The sequence below is a fragment of the Pelobates fuscus genome, chromosome 8 (assembly GCF_036172605.1).
Source record: "Pelobates fuscus isolate aPelFus1 chromosome 8, aPelFus1.pri, whole genome shotgun sequence".
Lineage (NCBI taxonomy): Eukaryota > Metazoa > Chordata > Amphibia > Anura > Pelobatidae > Pelobates > Pelobates fuscus.
The window spans coordinates 34,006,411-34,025,351 of record NC_086324.1 but is presented as its reverse complement, the minus strand read 5'-3'; the positions used below and the strand labels follow the sequence as shown (position 1 = coordinate 34,025,351).

The following is an 18,941-nucleotide window of genomic DNA, read 5'->3' as shown; positions in this document are numbered from 1 at the left end:
TAGGAAATATATAATCAACCATGACAGGTGCATTCTGTTTTGAGGTATGTAGAGAGGGATCTCTAAAAGGACTTTAGGCTTAGGGAAGATTTTAAATTGTGCGGGAGGTCGTTCCACAATTGCGGTGCTCTGTAGGAGAAGGAGGATCGGGCTGCTTTCTTTTTGTATTGAGGTAGACTAAGTTAGGTGTTGGTACTGGATCGGAGGTTATAGGAAGTGGGAACAGCCGGGGAAAGCATTCTGCTCAGGTAGGGTGGGAGTTTCCCAGAAAAGCTCTTAAACACAAGGATGGAAAGATGAAGGGTGCGTCTGGATTCCAGCGACAGACAGTTTAGTTCTTTTAGCATGTCACAATGGTGGGTCCTGTAATTACATTGTAGCACAAATCGGCAGAACGAGTTATACAATGTGTTAAGATTATTAATGTGGGATTGCGATGCACATGCACACTGTCATATACACACATTGACACACAGATGCCCTGGGACATACACAAACTCAGATACACACCCTGGCACCCCCCACCCCCCAAATAAAAGCACAGACACAGATACACACATTCAGATACACACTGACAAACATACACACACACTCAGATACATACATACGCACATACACAGACATTCTGAGACACACTGGCCCATACACACACACTTAGATACACACTGACACACACACTAGCACATACACAGATACACACAATCTTACATACATACAGACATGTTATAATAATTTGACTTGCAGTCAACTTCCTGTTAGCTTACCTCATGTCCTGGAGGGTGGCTTGCTTGGACTCCTGACTGCTGCTAAAGCGAGTGAGCATGTAGGAGCTCACTCTAGCCACTCCTCTGCCTTCATGCTGACTGTGTGCTCCAGCCTTCTCTTTCTCACTCCCACGCGGCTGTATTTTGAGCTGGGAGGAATTGACAAACTGTCTATTCTTTCCTCCCAGCTGGTTGATATTTCAGGGGCCGGTTGGCTCTTAAAGGGCCGCAGCACCCAACCGGGCCCCTGTTCATCGATAACATCCATCGGGTGGATAATCAGAAGAGGCATTTATTGAGGGTTTTAAGCATATATAATATTCTGGAAATAACACACACACAATCTGGTATATATATTGTGTGTGTGATTTCCAGGATATTGTATATGAATTATGGGTGTCAAAAGGAGATGTATTAAAAATGCGATAGAATCACAGAACTACTGGGAGACTTGGGATGTCTCAGCAGAGGAAGCATGATGCACACTGTATAACCTCTCCTTCAGCTCTAATATCAATCTTAGGAGATTGACTGGACTATAAAGACAGAAGAGGGTGAGTACTTTGCAAATAACTCTTCAAACTCCACCACACAAAGCCCAAACATGAAAATAAATCCTTTACCTTCACTGTTCAGCCAGAATTTTAAAAGACCTGACAGGTGAAGGGAATAACACAGATTATATTGTTACAATGGCACTTATCAAGGTGTGGGATTTATTAGGCAGCAAGTGAGCAGTCAGTTCTCGAATTTCATGTGTTGGAAGCAAGAAAAATGGTCAAGCAAAAAAGATCTGAGTGACTATCACAAGGGCCAAATGGATGGCTAGATGACTGGGTCAGAGCATCTCCAAAATAGCAAGTCTTGTGGGGTATTCCTGGTATACAGTGGTTAATACCTACCAAAAGTATTGTATGTAAGGACAACTGGTGAACCTGCTTCAGGTCATGGGCGCCCAAGGCACATGTTCAGCTATTTGGTCCACACAGAAGTGCTACTATAAATCAAATTGCTGAAAAACTTAATGCTGGCCGTGAAAAAACGGTGTCAGAACACACAGGGCATTGCAGTAGTTCGCTGTGTATTGGACTGCATAGATGCAGACTGGCCAGAGTGTGCCTATGATGACACCTGTCGAAAGTGCCTTCAAGGGGGACATGAGTGTCAGAACTGAACCATTTAGCAATGGAAGAAGTTTGCCTATTCTTATGTATCCTGTTTTTTGTAGATCAGGTGGATTGCCAAGTGTGTGTATATAATTTTCCTATGGAACAGATGGCAGCATGATGCACTATGGGAAGAAGGCAGGGTGGTGAAGGCAGTGTTATGCTCTGAGCAATGTTCTGAAGAAAACCTTGTGTCCTGGTATTCATGTGGACGTTACTGTAACATGTACCAGAGATTGTTGCAGACAACGTACACCTCTTCATAACACTGGTGTTCCCTAGAGACAGTGGCCTCTTTCAGCTGGATAATGCACCGTGTGACACTGCAATCGTTCAGGAATGGTTTGAGGAACGAGACAAAGAGTTCAGCATTTTGCTTTGACCTCCTAATACCCCTCAATCCGATTGAACCTCTGTGTGATGTGCAGGAAAATCAAATCTAATATATAGAGGACACACCTTGCAACTTGCAGGATTTAAAGTTCTGCTGCTAATGTATTGGTGTCAGATGCCACAGGACACTTTCAAAGGTCTTGTGGAGTCCATGTCTCAATCCATCAGAGCTGTTTGGGCAGCACGGAGGGAACCTGCATGATATTAGCCAGGTGGATTTAATGTTGTGGCTGATCAGTGTATGTTTAACTTGTTGAAACTAAACATCTCATGTACCCCAATACTAAATTTAACTAAACTCTGAGCCTATACTCAATAATCATAAACAGCCCTTATACTACAACTTTTACCTCTCTTGAGCTGTTGGTCTAATTATCACTATTTATCTAATTTATTCTCACTCTTATGTCAACCTTTCTCTAATTTTAAACCCCTTTTACCCTAACCACTTCTAACATAACCTTGAACCCTGCCTGCATTTACATTATAAGTAGCAGTATGCACATGCCTAAATATATACATATGCAGCTGTCAAATATGAATTTGGTTTAGATGTTTTTAGACCTGCGATGTCCTTTTAATAAGTTCATTGTACTTATTTATATGTCTTTTGTTGGCTTAGGGAATATAATAGGTTTATTCAGACCAGTAGGAGAACAATGAAGAGAATTACAATAATAAACACAGGTAAGAAATAACTGGAACTCAAGGAATAGGAAAAAAACTATGTCAAACACCTTCGGGGTCTTGTACACAAAACAGGTACAAGGTACCTGTTTGCTAAACGTAGTCAAGGTCAGGTATACAAGGAAAATTAGAAATCTTTAGTCATTAGCAAGTCAATAAACAAAGAAATTAGGAGCAAGAACAAAGTAACGTTCTTGAGGGTACGGAAAACTCAGGTATATATAGGCCTTGAGCATTTACTTTACAGTCACGTCCCAAAAATGCCAATGGCGTCAAGATATTGCTGCATCATAAAAAGGCATGGAACTACAGTGTTTAGTATCATAAACAGAGGTGTCTGGGGTTGTTTCCAAATGCAAATGCAGAAATCCAGCTTTGTGGCCAAACTGATGCAGGAATGTCAAAGTGAGGTAAGTTCCTTAACCATTTGTCCTGAAGGGTAAATCCTGTTAGGAATTAACTCCTTCTAATAATATATACGGGCCAAAAGAGCTTGGGAGACAACCAGTCTGCTGATATCCTTATTTAAAACATATTATGGGCCTCTACAAGATATTTCCAGTATGTCTGTTGACATGCTGTCCTCCCCTTGAGGAGCCCCTAGCAGCCATTCTACATCACCCTCTGAGTCATGGGTTGCTTAATGAAAGGGACAGTCTAAAACAGGGGTACATCATCCCTAATGCTTTGCCAGTATTATAAATACAAAGGAGGAGTAGGAATGCAAAATGAAAGATAAACACTTCTAAGGTGCAGATATAAAAATATATACAACCTTATAATGATGAAGTGAGCGATATCTATATAAAAATAAATAAATCGCATATAGTGTATTACAGAACCAAAATGTTATAACACGCAAGATGATTGTGGGAACTCACAAGATTGTAATGTAAAACAGGCCCATCATCCTCAGTCAGGCAGGATCTTCAGTATATATGAAGTAACAGACTCTTCTATAGACTTGGAATAGAAGAAACCAAATGATAGTGCAGACAGAAATTATATAGAATCAATTTAATATACAAATGCACTTACAAAAGGATCCAAGTAAAACAGCATAAAAACCACACTAAGGGGGGGCGTGGCCTGGACACAGAGCTGAGCGGACGCAGGACAAAGCTGCTCCCGCTCCAAACGACGAATTTGGCGACTAAAATGCCACAAAACTGCACTAAAACCCGACATATGGGCCACCAACGGAGAGCTGCTGACGAGGGCTACACGACGGTGCCACATACCAGGCACCGACCGCAGAACACCCGGCGAAGCAACCCGAGGCCTACAAGCATGGCCGGCGCGGAGGAGGCGGCCGCTCCTCCGCCGCCAGCGACGGCAACCAGACAGAGACCAGGCCCGCGTTCCCCCCCCCTATGGACCGGTGGGGGTTATCCCGGTCCCAGCTAACCAAAACCTGAAGCCAAGCGAGGACGGGGTAACCCGAAAGCGACGAACACTATGCGCAGTAGCAGGCAAGATGGCGGACTCCACACAGATCCTCGCCACATGGGACCTAACGGAGCCGCTGGAGGTCCGCCTTGATCGGCTATTCACAGCCTTCTGGAAGAGGCTTGAGAGCAAACCGAGGACCGAGAAACTGCCGCGTGACACAAGGTTCCCTCCCCGCTACGCACCAAGCTCGCCCTGCCAGACGGCTCTTGAAAAACGCTATGATAAGCGGTGGAGAGGACAGGTGAAGCACAAAAGTTACACAAAATCACCTCAACTGGGGGACGGAACTGCCACCAGGCCCAAAGGGGTACCCCAACGCCCAAAGCGCAACCTACGACAGGGACGCGGTACTGAAGGCCGCCCACAAGGCCTTCCCAGGCTGAAGACCACAAGGAGTCAGACTCCTAGACACCAACCACACCGTCGGAGGCTCACCCGCCGCAGGCGGCGGCAGAACATCCGAGCCCCACATGACGCCCGCAGAAGGGACGACCCGGCCTCATTGAGCAACCGTGTCAGTGGAACACAGGTGAGGGCCTTCACAGAGGCATGGGGCTGGCAGTCGGCTGCCGCAAGTCCGCACCAAGTCATACCCCTAGGGATCTTACAAGCTGCCGTAGCCATTTCTCCCAATCTCCAGACGTGCGTGGCTGCACCACCAAGCAGCGGTATAGGCTGAAAATCCTACAAACCCCCCCTGCAGACAGTCTCACTACCACCACACTTGGCTAAGGACTGTTGGGACATTACCTACCCAGCTACACGACCTCTCTTTGCTGGACTTATGTTTATAATCTCACCCCCAAGTTACCTGTTAGTTTTATAGCTATTAACTAGCTGTGCTTTGCTGGTTCACCCTAGACCGTATAACGATTTAACCTGGCCTACCACACTGCTTACTTGAATACTGTTATGCTATTCTCAATTGTTTTTCCTACTGCTGAATACACAAATAGTTGTCTAGCTTGTTAGAATCCAGAACCCCACGAGTGGCACACCATATGCCCTGTCTACTGTGGTACCAACTACCTAAATGCCTAGCAATTTTAGGCCTATGTTTATAAGGCTATTGTTTGTTTCATTACATGCAAGGGAACTTACGTCTAGATATGATGTGTCTTCATATGCACATGTATGTTTAGAATCAACCTGCTCACAGCTCACTGTTTGTTGCTTAACCTACCCGACCAGTACCATTAACACTGAACTGGCCAGACCTGCTTGCATATTGAAGTTAGCATGTACCTAGTATAAGTAACTAATGTTTTTCTCACCCACGTGTAACCTGATGCATGACTAGCATGACCTAGCGAGATACCAACCCGGATCCTGCGATCCTTAGCTTGTATTTTTTAAAATGGAGTTTAACTACACTATAAAAAAAAAAAAAAAAAAATGAGGCATTGAAAATCTGGAAATGTACTCTAACTTTGCGTATTGTTGTACCAACCCTATAATGTAACTTGCTTAAACGTTTCCTCCGTCTTCTCTTTTGTACCCCATATTATATGCCTTAATAAAAATCAGATTGACAAAAAAAAAAAAAAAACACACTAAGGTGGTATCAACAGCATCAAAGTAAGTCCCCAAGTGATGTAATCCGACGCGTTTCGTCTAGTCGACTTCCTCAGGGATCGATCCCTGAGGAAGTCGACTAGACGAAACGCGTCGGATTACATCACTTGGGGACTTACTTTGATGCTGTTGATACCACCTTAGTGTGGTTTTTATGCTGTTTTACTTGGATCCTTTTGTAAGTGCATTTGTATATTAAATTGATTCTATATAATTTCTGTCTGCACTATCATTTGGTTTCTTCTATTCCAAGTCTATAGAAGAGTCTGTTACTTCATATATACTGTAGATCCTGCCTGACTGAGGATGATGGGCCTGTTTTACATTACAATCTTGTGAGTTCCCACAATCATCTTGCGTGTTATAACATTTTGGTTCTGTAATACACTATATGCGATTTATTTATTTTTATATAGATATCGCTCACTTCATCATTATAAGGTTGTATATATTTTTATATCTGCACCTTAGAAGTGTTTATCTTTCATTTTGCATTCCTACTCCTCCTTTGTATTTATACTATTGTATTGGTGTTTGTAGAGGGCACACTGTTTAGTAGGTTTGCTATTTGTTGTTGTGTTCTTTAGTGGTTGGGTACTTTTTTGCCTTTGCCAGTATTATGGCTGGTGGTAATGGTGCTATTAGGTTGCAGGTGCCGCCCCATACTCAACTGGCACATGCAACTAATCAGTGTCATCAAAATATGGATGTAAATGATATCGCTAATGTGGAAGTAGAACTTCTGCATTAACAATAGATATGCAGGGGGTTGGGCCATGCCTTAGTGATCCCTGTTCAAACCTATTGAGGATATATGCTCCTTCCCTTCTTATCAAACTAAAATGAGAGAAGACAATTTTTGGAGTCTTCAGATTCCTTGCCCTTATACTGTTCCACTCCCTGAAAAGACAAAGGGATGTCAAGTCCTCTTATCAAAGTCCTGGTTACCAACTCTCTGAAATGGTTTTGCCTCCTCAAGGACAGCTAAACAAGGAGATTCCTAAGTACCTGGTCACTAAATCTAAATATAGACCTTCCCCAATAAAACATGTTAAGCCTTTACAATATGTTGACACTCAGCACCCCTGCGCTGTGCGTATGTGTGCGTATGTGTGCGTATGTGTGCGTATGAGTGCGTATGTGTGTGTAAGTGTTTGTATGTGTGCATATATGTGCGTATGTGTGCATATGTTTGCATATGTGTGCGTATGTATGCGTATGTGTGTGTATGTGTGTGTATGTGTGTGTATGTTTGTGTATGTGTATGTATGTGTGGTCTAGCACTTTGTGACTGGGTTTTGTGGCTTCTATACACTTCAATTTCACAGTAATGCCACTTACAGTTAACCAAGGCTGATCTTGTATGGCAGAAGTTTTATGAGCTGACATGTGGCATCCTCTGACAGACACATTTAAAATCACTCTGCTCTGTACAAGCAGTTATATTGCATATTTGTCTATGGATATTTAATGGCTTTGTGCTGGATTTTATGCACTTGTTAGCAATTGGTGATGCTTAAAAACCTGAAGTCAATATTGGTTGAGTGTCCACATACTTTTTTACCATATTGTATATGTGGACAAACAACAAACATATGTGTATATATTTCTGTCATAGTAAGGTAAATATTTATACATACACACATAGGCAAACACACACACACACACACACGTAAACACAAACACACACACACGTAAACACACACACAGCCAAACACACACACACACACGCAAACACACTCACACAAACACAAACACACGCAAACACACAGACACACACCTGTCTGCATAATGCAGATAAAATGTAATACAAACAAACAAATGAATGCAGGCTTTGACTTTTTTATGTATATTTCAAGACACTTTAATTGCTGATTGCCAAAGTCTAGGTATGCATTGGCATGCCTACAAATTCCATGTGGTACATTTAAAGTAATGCTTTCTAACAGCTGCATATTTTAAAATTTGATACATTTGAGTCATTTAACGGAATACTGTTGAAAGGGAAGTTTAGCCACATTTTCACTAAAAACAGAGGTTTTGCAACAATCTGTATCCACCCACTGTTCACCTCAAAGCTAAGAACGCCCATAAAATCTGTTTTCAATTTCTTTTAAAACGGGAAAAGTCTACTTAAGTTTTAAAGTATGAAGAAAAATCTTTAGGGCTTTGGTTGAAGTCTGGAACATTATAGAGTGCATCCGCTACACATAAACTAAGAAAAAGATTTTGCAGAGGGAGAGCTTTCTACACAATGAAGGTCAGTACATTTTAACATATTCTGCTACAGACATAAACAAGAAATGATTTCATTTTCAACGTGCTTGCCCTTTTATTATTTATATTTTCTGCTTTATAATCTACTTTGTAAAATATGTCTGACTCAAAATAAGTAAATACATGATGTTTCCCTTTGAACTGTGCTCGGTTTATCTATAAATATTTGGAAAATATTTACATTTCACAGGGATTTGCCAAAATTAAAACTGAATATATCATCAATCTTTATTTATTTGGCAGACTCCACTGAAAATAATAATTGTTGCCATTGTGATTGCCATTATTTCTCTACTAGTGATTGTGACCACTGTTATACTCCTGTTATCAAGTAAGTGAAGATATTTTGTTTGTGTGTTTGTTTTTTATTGTTTTTTTTCTTTGGAGTTAAATAATTTATATTTGGTTGCTATGTAGATACACATTTGGGTGGTTTTGTTTGAAATGTACACAGTGCATGTGACTGCTGGCTGAGACATCTTACTTTCTGTTAGGTTTGCTAAAATGTATGAAACGTAACCATTAACTCTTTACATGCTAAAACATGACCAGCAGTCGGTATCAAAGATGTAAATTGGAATTTAAATATGAATCCCTCACATTGAGGGGAACAAAGTTGCAACACTTTCTTATTGTGCGTTTTTCATTTAAATCTTTAGGCTATATTTATATATATTAAAATGCAAAAATAATAGTGAGCTGCAATATTTGGCTCCAACAGTTAAATGGATAGACATTCTAGTGAATTTTGCATTCAATTCAAAATTTATCAAGTTATCAACTTATCGTCTGCTGTTTAGTGAACTGGTCCCAAGTCATCTGATTAGAGAAATTCTACTTTTAAATAACATTATAAAATATTAGACATGTGCAATATGTTTTGTTCCGAATGTGAATTTGGCCGAATTTCGGGCAATCCGGACACTCGGATGCTTCCGAATGTCCGAAGTGCCGAATTGCCGAATTTCAGAAGTGCTGAACTGAACCGAATTGCCAAAGTGCCGAAATTCGGAAGTGCTGAAGTGCTTTGGATTTCTGAAGAGTGTCAAAACAAGAGAGGGAGGGAAAATTACGTGTATAATGACAGGGTAGGGTTAGGGTTCCGAAGTCCTGAATTTCGGAAGTGCCGAAGTCCCGAATTGCCGAAGTCCCACATTTTGGAAGTGCCGAACCGAAGTGCCAAATTTTGTTTCTTACCCGAATTTCCGAACCGAACTGAATCAAACTGAATTTTTTGATCATGCATTTCCCTGTAATATAGTCTATCATATGATTTTTAGATAGTGGGTTGGAGTAGCAGTACTTCTCCTCTATTAAAAAAAAAAAACATACCAAAATTGAACAAAGCAAAATAAAACCAAAGGTGAACTGGACTGCCTCTAGACATAGCTTTCTCACATCATAAATATGTTGGCTGGAACTCAGCCAGTGGACACTGTTACCTTACAATACATACAATTGACATTTAAAGTAACATCCTGATTTAAGTTGCATTCATCGAGTATTCAGACGCCTTCATTTGTTTTCCCATTTTTCATGTTGAAGCTTTATGTTACATTTGTTTACATTTTTATTTTACATAAATCTCACTCAACACCTCACAATGACAAAGCAAGAACCACATTTTTGAAAAAAACAAAACAACCAACTGATCTATAACATTTGCATAAATATTTAGACCCTTAACTCATTACTTAGTTGAAGCACCTATACCAGGGATTACAGCCTCAAATGTTTTGGGTATGATGTGACATGTTTTTCACATATGGATTTGGGTAGTTTCTGACATTCATCTCTGCAGATCCTCTCAAGTACTGTCAGATTGGATGTGATCGTCAGTGCACAGACATTTTTAAGTATCTCCAGAGATTTTCAGTTGGGTTCAAGTCTTGCAGTCCCTGCCGCTGAGAAATACCCCCAAAGCATGATGCTTCTTCCACCACCATTTTTCACTGTTAGGATGGTATTGTGCAGGTGATGAGCGGTGCCTTCTTTCCTCCAGAAATGACACTTTGAATTGACTCCAAACAGTTCCATCTTCCTATCATCAGACCAGAGAATATAGTTTCTCACAACCCGAGTGTTCTTTTGCAAATTCCAAGTGAGTTTTCATGTGTTTTGAAGTGAGGAGAGGCTTCCATCTGGCCAGTTTGCAATATAGGCCAGATTGTTGGAGTGTTGTAATGATAGTTATCCTTCCGCAAGTTTCTCCTATCTCCACACATGATCTCTGGACCTCACCCAGTATGGCCATCTTGTCTTTGGTAACCTCTCTTACCAAGGCCCTTTTACTCTGATTGTTCAGTTTGACAAGGTGGCCATCTCTAGGAGTTGTGGTGGTTTCAAACTTCTTTCATTTAAGAATCATGGAGTACCATTGTGCTCTTGGGAACGTTCAATGCAGCCAGCTTTTTGTAGCTTCCTCCAGATCTGTGCCTTGACTCAATCCTGTCTCTAAGATCTGCAGTAATTCCTTTAATCTTGCTCTGCATATGCATTAATAGCTGTGATACCTTACTTAGACGTGTGGGTGCCTTTCCAAATCAAGTCAAATAAAATGAATTTGCCACTGAAGTGTAGCAACATTTTAAAGATGATCCAAGCAGAAATTGGATGCATCTGAGCTACATTTCAAGTGACATAGCAAAGGGTCTGAATAGTTATGTTAATTTAATATTTCAGCTTTATTTTTCCTTTTAATAAATTTGCAAAATTAAAAAAAAAAAAAAACTAGCTTTGCTTTTTCATTATAGAATATTAAGTGTAGATTTATGTGTAAAAAAATGATATAAACAATAGGGCAGCAAAATAAAAAAATTAAAAAATGAAGAGGTCTGAATAATTTCTGACATTCTGTAATTGGTTTAATTGAATTGCAAGTAAATATACATAACATAACACATACTATGTCATATTGTGGTACCCAAAAAGTTCAAGTTATCTTCCACTTTCTTCCAGCGCTGTTTTTCACACTGAAGAAACATGAATCCGTCAATGAGGCTTACATTCTACTGTCCTTCTGCATACAACAGTGATTAATCCTGATAGTCACAGAATGTGTCTATCAAAGGATACGAGAGAGGGAAACAGACAGAGAAAAAGATAGGATAAAAGCTCTGAAACTGGAAAAGATAGGATTTCACCAGATCCTATAGAGACTTACAGATATATGGGTATAAAGGTATCCAGGAGCTTTTAACATATAATAAATAAACAATAGATATATAATGGCAAAGAATGAATATAAATATTAGATATAAATGTCAATACAATTCTAAATCTCTTAGGAAGTCCAGGGAACAACCAATAAACTTAGTCTTATAGATCAAACTTGCATAAAAGTCCAAATAACAGACAAGTAAGGGATTAGTGCAAAGCACTCAAAAAAGTTCTTATATCATATATAGTCTGTGAACATATATCATAAATGACCTCGGACCTGCTTGGATATACAATACAGGATCAGATATTGTCCTTATGAACTTGATCTACTTTCATATAAGAAAGAAAATAGAAATACCGTACTTGAAATCTAGGCGTGTTAGTATCAGAGACTAGCAATATGACCTGAACCAATAGTCCGGATGGCTGAGGATGGTGATAGTCCACTTCCTAGTCAAAAATGCAGCAGCCGGTGAGGACGGCGTCCGCGTTCTTTGGCACTTCACCTCCGACCTCACATCGAGAGGTGAGCCTCCAGAATGACGTCAGGTGCCGGATAGGATCGTCTGCAGGTCACCGAGTCTTCCTTTCTCCAACTCCTCTCTTCGTGTTGATTTCTCAGCCTTACGCGTTTCGTAGGGTACTGCCCTACTTCATCAAAGGCATATCATGATCTTAGTTCATATTGATGTATATATATGCAATATCCTACAAGTCATCAATTTACTATAATTAAATATCATATCGGAGTTTAAAATAAGCAAACATGATGCAAATTCTTATAAGAATAAAAGAAAAAAACAGGAATGGACCTGTGTTATAACTGCATGACTAATACATATAAAACATGTATAAAAGATACATGGAGGATAAAAAAGAGAGAATAAAAATACATTATTGATATCTTCTCAGAAGTAGTGGTTAAACTACTAAACCTCTCTATATGTAAACGAGATAAAAGTAGAATTAAAATTAAAATCCACATTCTAAAATGCATAATAGATAATAAGTAGGGAGTAAAACATAAATAAGAATACACAACAGTTGATAAATTAAAAAGGCAGCGAAAATCCATATCTTTGGTAAAATGTACTTAGAATACTATTTAAATAGAGGGAGTGTAGCTTCTCAAGACTTTATGAAATTATATATTTTCCACTTCTCAAGAACATAAAAGAATGTATATAGAGAACATACAGTAAATCAGAAAAAAAAAGCAAAAACAAAAAACCATAAGATAAAAGGAAAGGAAAGGGACCCACAATGTGATGGTGGTAATCTGGGTGATCCTAAACACATAAAATAAATCAAAATAAGTATATTATTGAATGTACTAGATGCTGAAAACCTTATAGAAAAGCATTCAACTCAAAGTCCACTAGGGTGTTTAGGGTGAAAATCCATTTTGCTTCCTTTTGATCTAGGTTCTTTTCTAGATCTCCTCCTCTCCAGTTGATTTCTACCTTTTCTATTGCCATAAACTCTAGGCCTACTGGATTTCCGTCATGGAATTCTTTAAAATGCCTAGATAGGTTATGTGTGAGTAGACCCTTTCTCACATTACATATATGTTCTGAGATTCTCGTCTTGAGTTGTCTTTTGGTCCTCCCCACGTATTGTTTGAGGCACGGGCACGTGACTAAATATATTACCCCAGAGGTGTTACAGTTCATATTTGATGTCATCTTATATTCTTTCCCATCGTCCGCAGATGTGAATGTCAGTCTTCTTTTTTCTTGATGAGGGTTATTCTTACACCCTTGGCATTTATTGCACATCAAGAAACCTTTATTTGAGTCTACCTTTGGTTTTGATGGATAGATTTTAAATTTGGAGCCAACATCAGTTTTAAATTTGGTGCCTTGGTGAAAATAATCTGGGGTTTATCTGATATCATTTTGGACAGACTAGGGTTGCTTTTAAGAATTCCCCAGTGTTTTTTTAAGTATGTTCTGTACAGTCGAAGCTTGATTATTGAATTTCGTAATGAATGTTGGTAACTGGTCTTGTCTTGTCTGAGTTTTCACCTTTTTCTGTAAAGTCTCCTCCCTTGGAATGCTCATTGCTTTTGCTAAGGCTTTGTCCAAAAGCGGAGTCGGGTATCCTTTTGTTAAGAATCTCTGTTTCATTTCATCCATTTGTTGATTGCACACTCCTGCCTGAGAACAGTTGGAGAAAGGAAGACTCGGTGACCTGTAGACGATCCTATCCGGCACCTGACATCATTCTGGAGGCTCACCTCTCGATGTGGTCGGAGGTGAAGTGCCAAAGAACGCGGACGCCGTCCTCACCGGATGCTGCATTTTTGACTAGGAAGTGGACTATCACCATCCTCAGCCATCCGGACTATTGGTTCAGGTCATATTTTCTTTTAACCTTCTCCTACTTCAGATTATATTAGGGATCTATTATTTACCCATTATTTTTCGCTTTTCATTGGTATTATTCGTTTTTAAACTTGTGGCTTGGTGAATGGTGTCGGGAGCAAGGATTTGGCTTTATTTCTCATGGTAGCTCTGTTTGGAATGGAAATAAACTGTACAAAAAGATGGTTTGCATCTTTCTCAAAAGGGATCAAATGTTCTCAGTGAGCAGTTCAGAGGTTTTGCTAGGATGTATTTAAACTAGGAGGGGGGGGGGGGCAAAATTGTGATAAAACATCAATCCAATTGTCCCCCAAAACAAGGACAGAAGGTGTCTGTAGCAAGTGTGTTAAAAAATGATAAGCTTAGAGTCATGTCTAGAAATGCCCGCAGTTTAGGGAATAAGATCCATGAACTTGTGGCAATAATGGCAACTGATAGTGTAGATTTAGTCGCTGTTACTGAGACATGGTATAATGAAAAAAATGACTGGGACATAGCAATACCAGGGTACTCTTTATATAGAAAAGACAGGGAAGGCAGGAAAGGGGGAGGGGTGGCCCTGTATGTGAAGGATAGCATAAAATCTAGCCTAATAAAAGTTAGTGAGGTGAACATAGAGTCCGTTTGGGTTATGTTAGAATTTGGTAATCACACAGTAATTCGTGTAGGTGTGATTTATAGGCCCCCAGGACAAATTAAAGAGTTAGATAATCTACTAGTTGAGGAACAAAAGAAGGAAGGTATGTAGAAGAGGATAAAGGTCTAGCTGACTGCCTCAATGAATATTTTTGTTCGTTATTTACAGATGAAAATGAAGGAGAGGGACCTCAGTTGAGAAAAAGGATAAATGAGTCATTTATTACACGTGAGTTTACAGAGGAAGTGGTTCTATTTCAACTGTCAAAAGTAAAGACAAATAAGTCAATGGGACCTGATGGAATACACCAAAAGCTATTAAAATAGCTTAGTGGTGTACTAGCAAAACCATTAACAGATTTATTTAACCAATCATTGATAACAGGAGTAGTCCCAGAAGATTGGAAGTTGGCAAATGTTGTGCCCATTCACAAGAAAGGTAATAGGGAGGAGTCGGGCAACTATAGGCCAGTAAGCCTTACTTCAGTAGTGGGGAAAGTGATGGAAACCATGTTAAAGGATCGGATTGTTGAACATCTAAAAACACATGGATTTCAAGATCAGAGACAACATGGGTTTACTTCAGGGAGATCATGCCAAACTAATCTTATTGATTTTTTTGATTGGGTAACTAAAATTATAGATCAGGGTGGAGCAGTAGACATTGCTTACCTAGATTTCAGTAAGGCTTTTGACACTGTTGCACATAGAAGGCTTATCAATAAACTGCAATCTTTAAGTTTGGATTCCAATATTGTTGAATGTGTGAGGCAGTGGCTGAGTGACAGGCAACAGAGGGTTGTAGTCAATGGAGTTTATTCGAAGCTTGGGCTTGTCACCAGTGGGGTACCTCAGGGATCTGTACTTGGACCCATTCTCTTTAATATTTTTATTAGTGATATTACAGAAGGTCTTGATGGTACTGTATATCTTTTTGCTGATGATACTAAGATATGTAACAGGGTTGATGTTCCAGGAGGGATAAGCCAAATGGCTAATGATTTAGGTAAACTAGAAAAATGGTCAGAGTTGTGGCAACTGACATTTAATGTGGATAAGTGCAAAATAATGCATCTTGTTGAGGTTAGGATAGAGTCCTAACCTCAACATCTGAGGAAAGGGACTTAGGGGTGATTATTTCTGATGACTTGACTTGAATGGATGGGGCATTAATACTTGAGCAGTCAATGGCTGTTCACCATTTAGGTAATATGTCCATGTCACTTGGGATGGGAGCATATGGAAGGATTAAATCCCACTATAGTAATAGCTCTGACTAGTTGCCATATACTGAACCATTGCCACAGAATTTTTACCATTTCAACCAGATTCGTGTCATTGTATTTTGTTCTTCCTGGTCTCCACAATCTCTCCACTCATGTTTCTCTCTCACATCCCCCACACAAGTCAACATCTCTCTTTGTGGCCCCAAGGCTTTGTACTCATTGCATTTCTTTTAGCTATAGATCAAAGAAACCACATGTAAAATTACCATGGAATTACATTTTTCATATATAGCTTTTCGTTGTTCAGTCTAAACCATGTAAATTGAACTATTGTTTTACATTACAAACAAATTCTCATTGTATTTGCATTGCATTGTCATGCAGAGACTGGTTTTGGAAATATAAGACTCCTTGAAACATTGCTCTATTAATCATCTATCTGGATTTTAGGAGAAATGCTACATGGGTCAATTTCTTTGCTTTTTGTGTAATTTACAAGATTATTTATTTATACAAGATAATGCCTGGGATGTGCATGCTCATATGCTAATATTAAGTGGCATTGTGCTTCATATTTCTCATTATGTCTTTGTCACTTGATATTTTGAAGTAGAGTTGAAGGTTGTCCGTATAGCCTTCTTTATCTATATTTTATATTATAGCATTTACAGGAAAAATACAACACAACATACAATACACCATAAAACGTTTTGTTTACTATTACATATGTATTATTTCACATTACAAATGAGAATTTTAGAAACATGGATTTACTAATTGTATCCATTTATTTTCCACTAGACTGTAGGCTTTTATCATCTACTACGTGAAAGGAATACTCCAAGCAACCACTGCCTGCTGTAATGTTACCAAAAGTGCCCTGGAGCCCTCCCAGAGTATGTCATCAAACATACTAAGAATGTTTTGACAACTTACCTGGGCCATGCAGGGTGACCAGGCTGCTCACAGAAGCTCTTGACAGAACACTCAGCTGATGGTGGGCCTCAGTCAATGAGTGTGGCCTTGCATGTCTGGGCTTCGTTTACTAGAGATAACTGCAGGAGCTTCCAACAGCAGGGGAGTCAGTGGCAGGCACATTGCCGCATATTGACCAGTAGTAGTTATAGTGCTTGGAGTATTCTTTTAAAAATTCTGACTTTTATAGGTATAGCCTTTTACTATTTGCCTTCTATAGGATATAGTTGAAAAGCCCAATATAGTTACCCTCGTTATTATTTTTTTATAAAACATCAGCAAGGTCTACAACTTTGCAAAATAGATTTGAGTTATGAGCAAGTTAGCATATAGAACATTTATATTAGAAGACTTAAAATAGATGTAAGTCCTATGCCATTGCGAGCTTCAAGGACTCATGGTGCACTCACAAGGGGTGAATTTCTACTGAGCAAAGCTGAATTTTCACTAACTGTAGGCTAATGGACAAATGGAAATTTTGAGCTCTTGAATACAGACTGGAACAGAAGGAATGAGGGCTCTCATCTTGTTCTAACAAAAAAAGAGTAAAATTGTCATAATTTTTATGTATTACTTATAATTTAAGGCTTGGTCTTCAGACTCATCGTCAATCCTGTGTTGCCTACATCCCACATTCCACAGTACATTGCACCACCCTGTCACATGCATCATTTTGCATTACATCACTTGGCTCATGCACAAATGTCAGTCTCAAATGAATTATAGTTATTTGCATTCGCCTGTAAGCTAAGTAATGTCCAACGCTATCTATAATTTGACAAAAAACAATTACGTGTGTTTTTTGAATTATATGGACTAAGACAGTGGTTTCCAAACCAGTTCATCAGGCACTTCTACCAGTCCAAGATTAAGGGGTTAGCCAGTAGTGTCAAGATGTTTTTATTTTCTTTCTAAAAACACCTCGGACACAACTGGGTAATCCTTAAATCCTGGACTGGTAGGCGTGCCTTGATGACTGGTTTGGAAACCACTGGATTAAGAGGTTATTGTGCTTCCTTGCTTCGTAATAAGAATCCTCAAATATACATGGGGTTTTTATTTACTAAACAGAGAGGGTGATTATTATTAAAGGGCATGGCAAAAATACATCTAACCGGCAATAATTTTTACATTATAGTTGAATTTATTTTTATTTATTTTTTTTATCACGTTTTCGGGTCTAGTCACCCAATATTCAGTAAATTAATTAGAAACACGTTTATTTTTTTTCTCCAGAGTAAAAGCACTCAAACATATCTCTGTTTTGAGTTTTAATCTAAAGGCTCAGAACATTGCCAGTTCCACTAATTTAGTGACAGTAACATAAACAGTGACTAAGTGGCTGGATTTGCAGAACCACTCCTTTATTTGGTGTACTGTTTAGAATGAAAGTGTGGTTATAAGACATTACATCCTATTTCCTTTTTTAGGAGTGTGGTCCAAAAATATGTACAATTCTTGTAAATTCTGTCGAGGTTGGTGGTAAGATGATGTACTCATCTATAAAATTGTGCAGTCAGTCTTATTACAAGTAATGGAAGAAGGGATGTAATTATTATCTTTGTTCCAGGAGACAAACCTTGTTATAAAATATAAGTTACATCACAAATTAACCAACATTTCAATTATTTCCAAATGCAGCTGCCAGAATATCTTTAAATGATGACTGTCCGTGCAAGAACTATTTACCTCCTCGCGTAGGGTATTCTCTAAAGTGTGAATTCTTCAGAATTCAAAGTGAAATTCAAGCTTTAAAGGTTTAATCTAACATATTATGGCACTAATAATGCTTTTTTTTAACCCTTTGTAGTTAGCTCTTTTCAGATATTTTAGTTTTCGCTTGAGAAACCTTTTTTTAAATAGTATAAAACGTATCTGAATTCCAGCACCAGACATCCTTGATGCAAAAACAAAATGCTCCTCATTGAGGAGTACTGACTGCCCTTGGGCACATGTGCGCTGAGCACCACAAATGTACCATAGACGAGAAGGATGGGATGCAGGGCACTGACTGTGGGGTGGACAAGGGGAGTAAATCTGACAGAGGGAAGATGGGAGATAGAATATGAAGGCAGACACTGTTGAAGGTGGAGGTAGGGAATATTTAATTTTTTACACGGACAATGGTAGAGTGAAGGAGGGAGGCAAGGATATTAGATGTAGAACCAGGAAACTGTTTGAGGGTGAGTCACTTCACTTGTAGGTGCCACCACAGCGCTACCTGCAAGTGAACAATCAGATAGCGTCTGTTGCCAGAGTGTA

At 39.2% G+C, this 18,941-nt stretch overlaps 1 protein-coding gene across 1 annotated transcript in view; it reads left to right on the top strand.

Moving 5' to 3' along the window:
- Positions 1-8,098: 8,098 nt before the first annotated feature.
- Positions 8,099-18,941, top strand: part of LOC134571431 (prolyl endopeptidase FAP-like) — a 110,714-nt gene continuing 99,871 nt past the window's right edge. The window contains exons 1-2 of the mRNA XM_063429675.1: positions 8,099-8,297; positions 8,558-8,645. Of these exons, the coding sequence (XP_063285745.1) occupies positions 8,292-8,297; positions 8,558-8,645 (94 nt within the window). The 5' untranslated portion in view covers positions 8,099-8,291. The remainder of the gene's footprint in view (positions 8,298-8,557; positions 8,646-18,941) is intronic.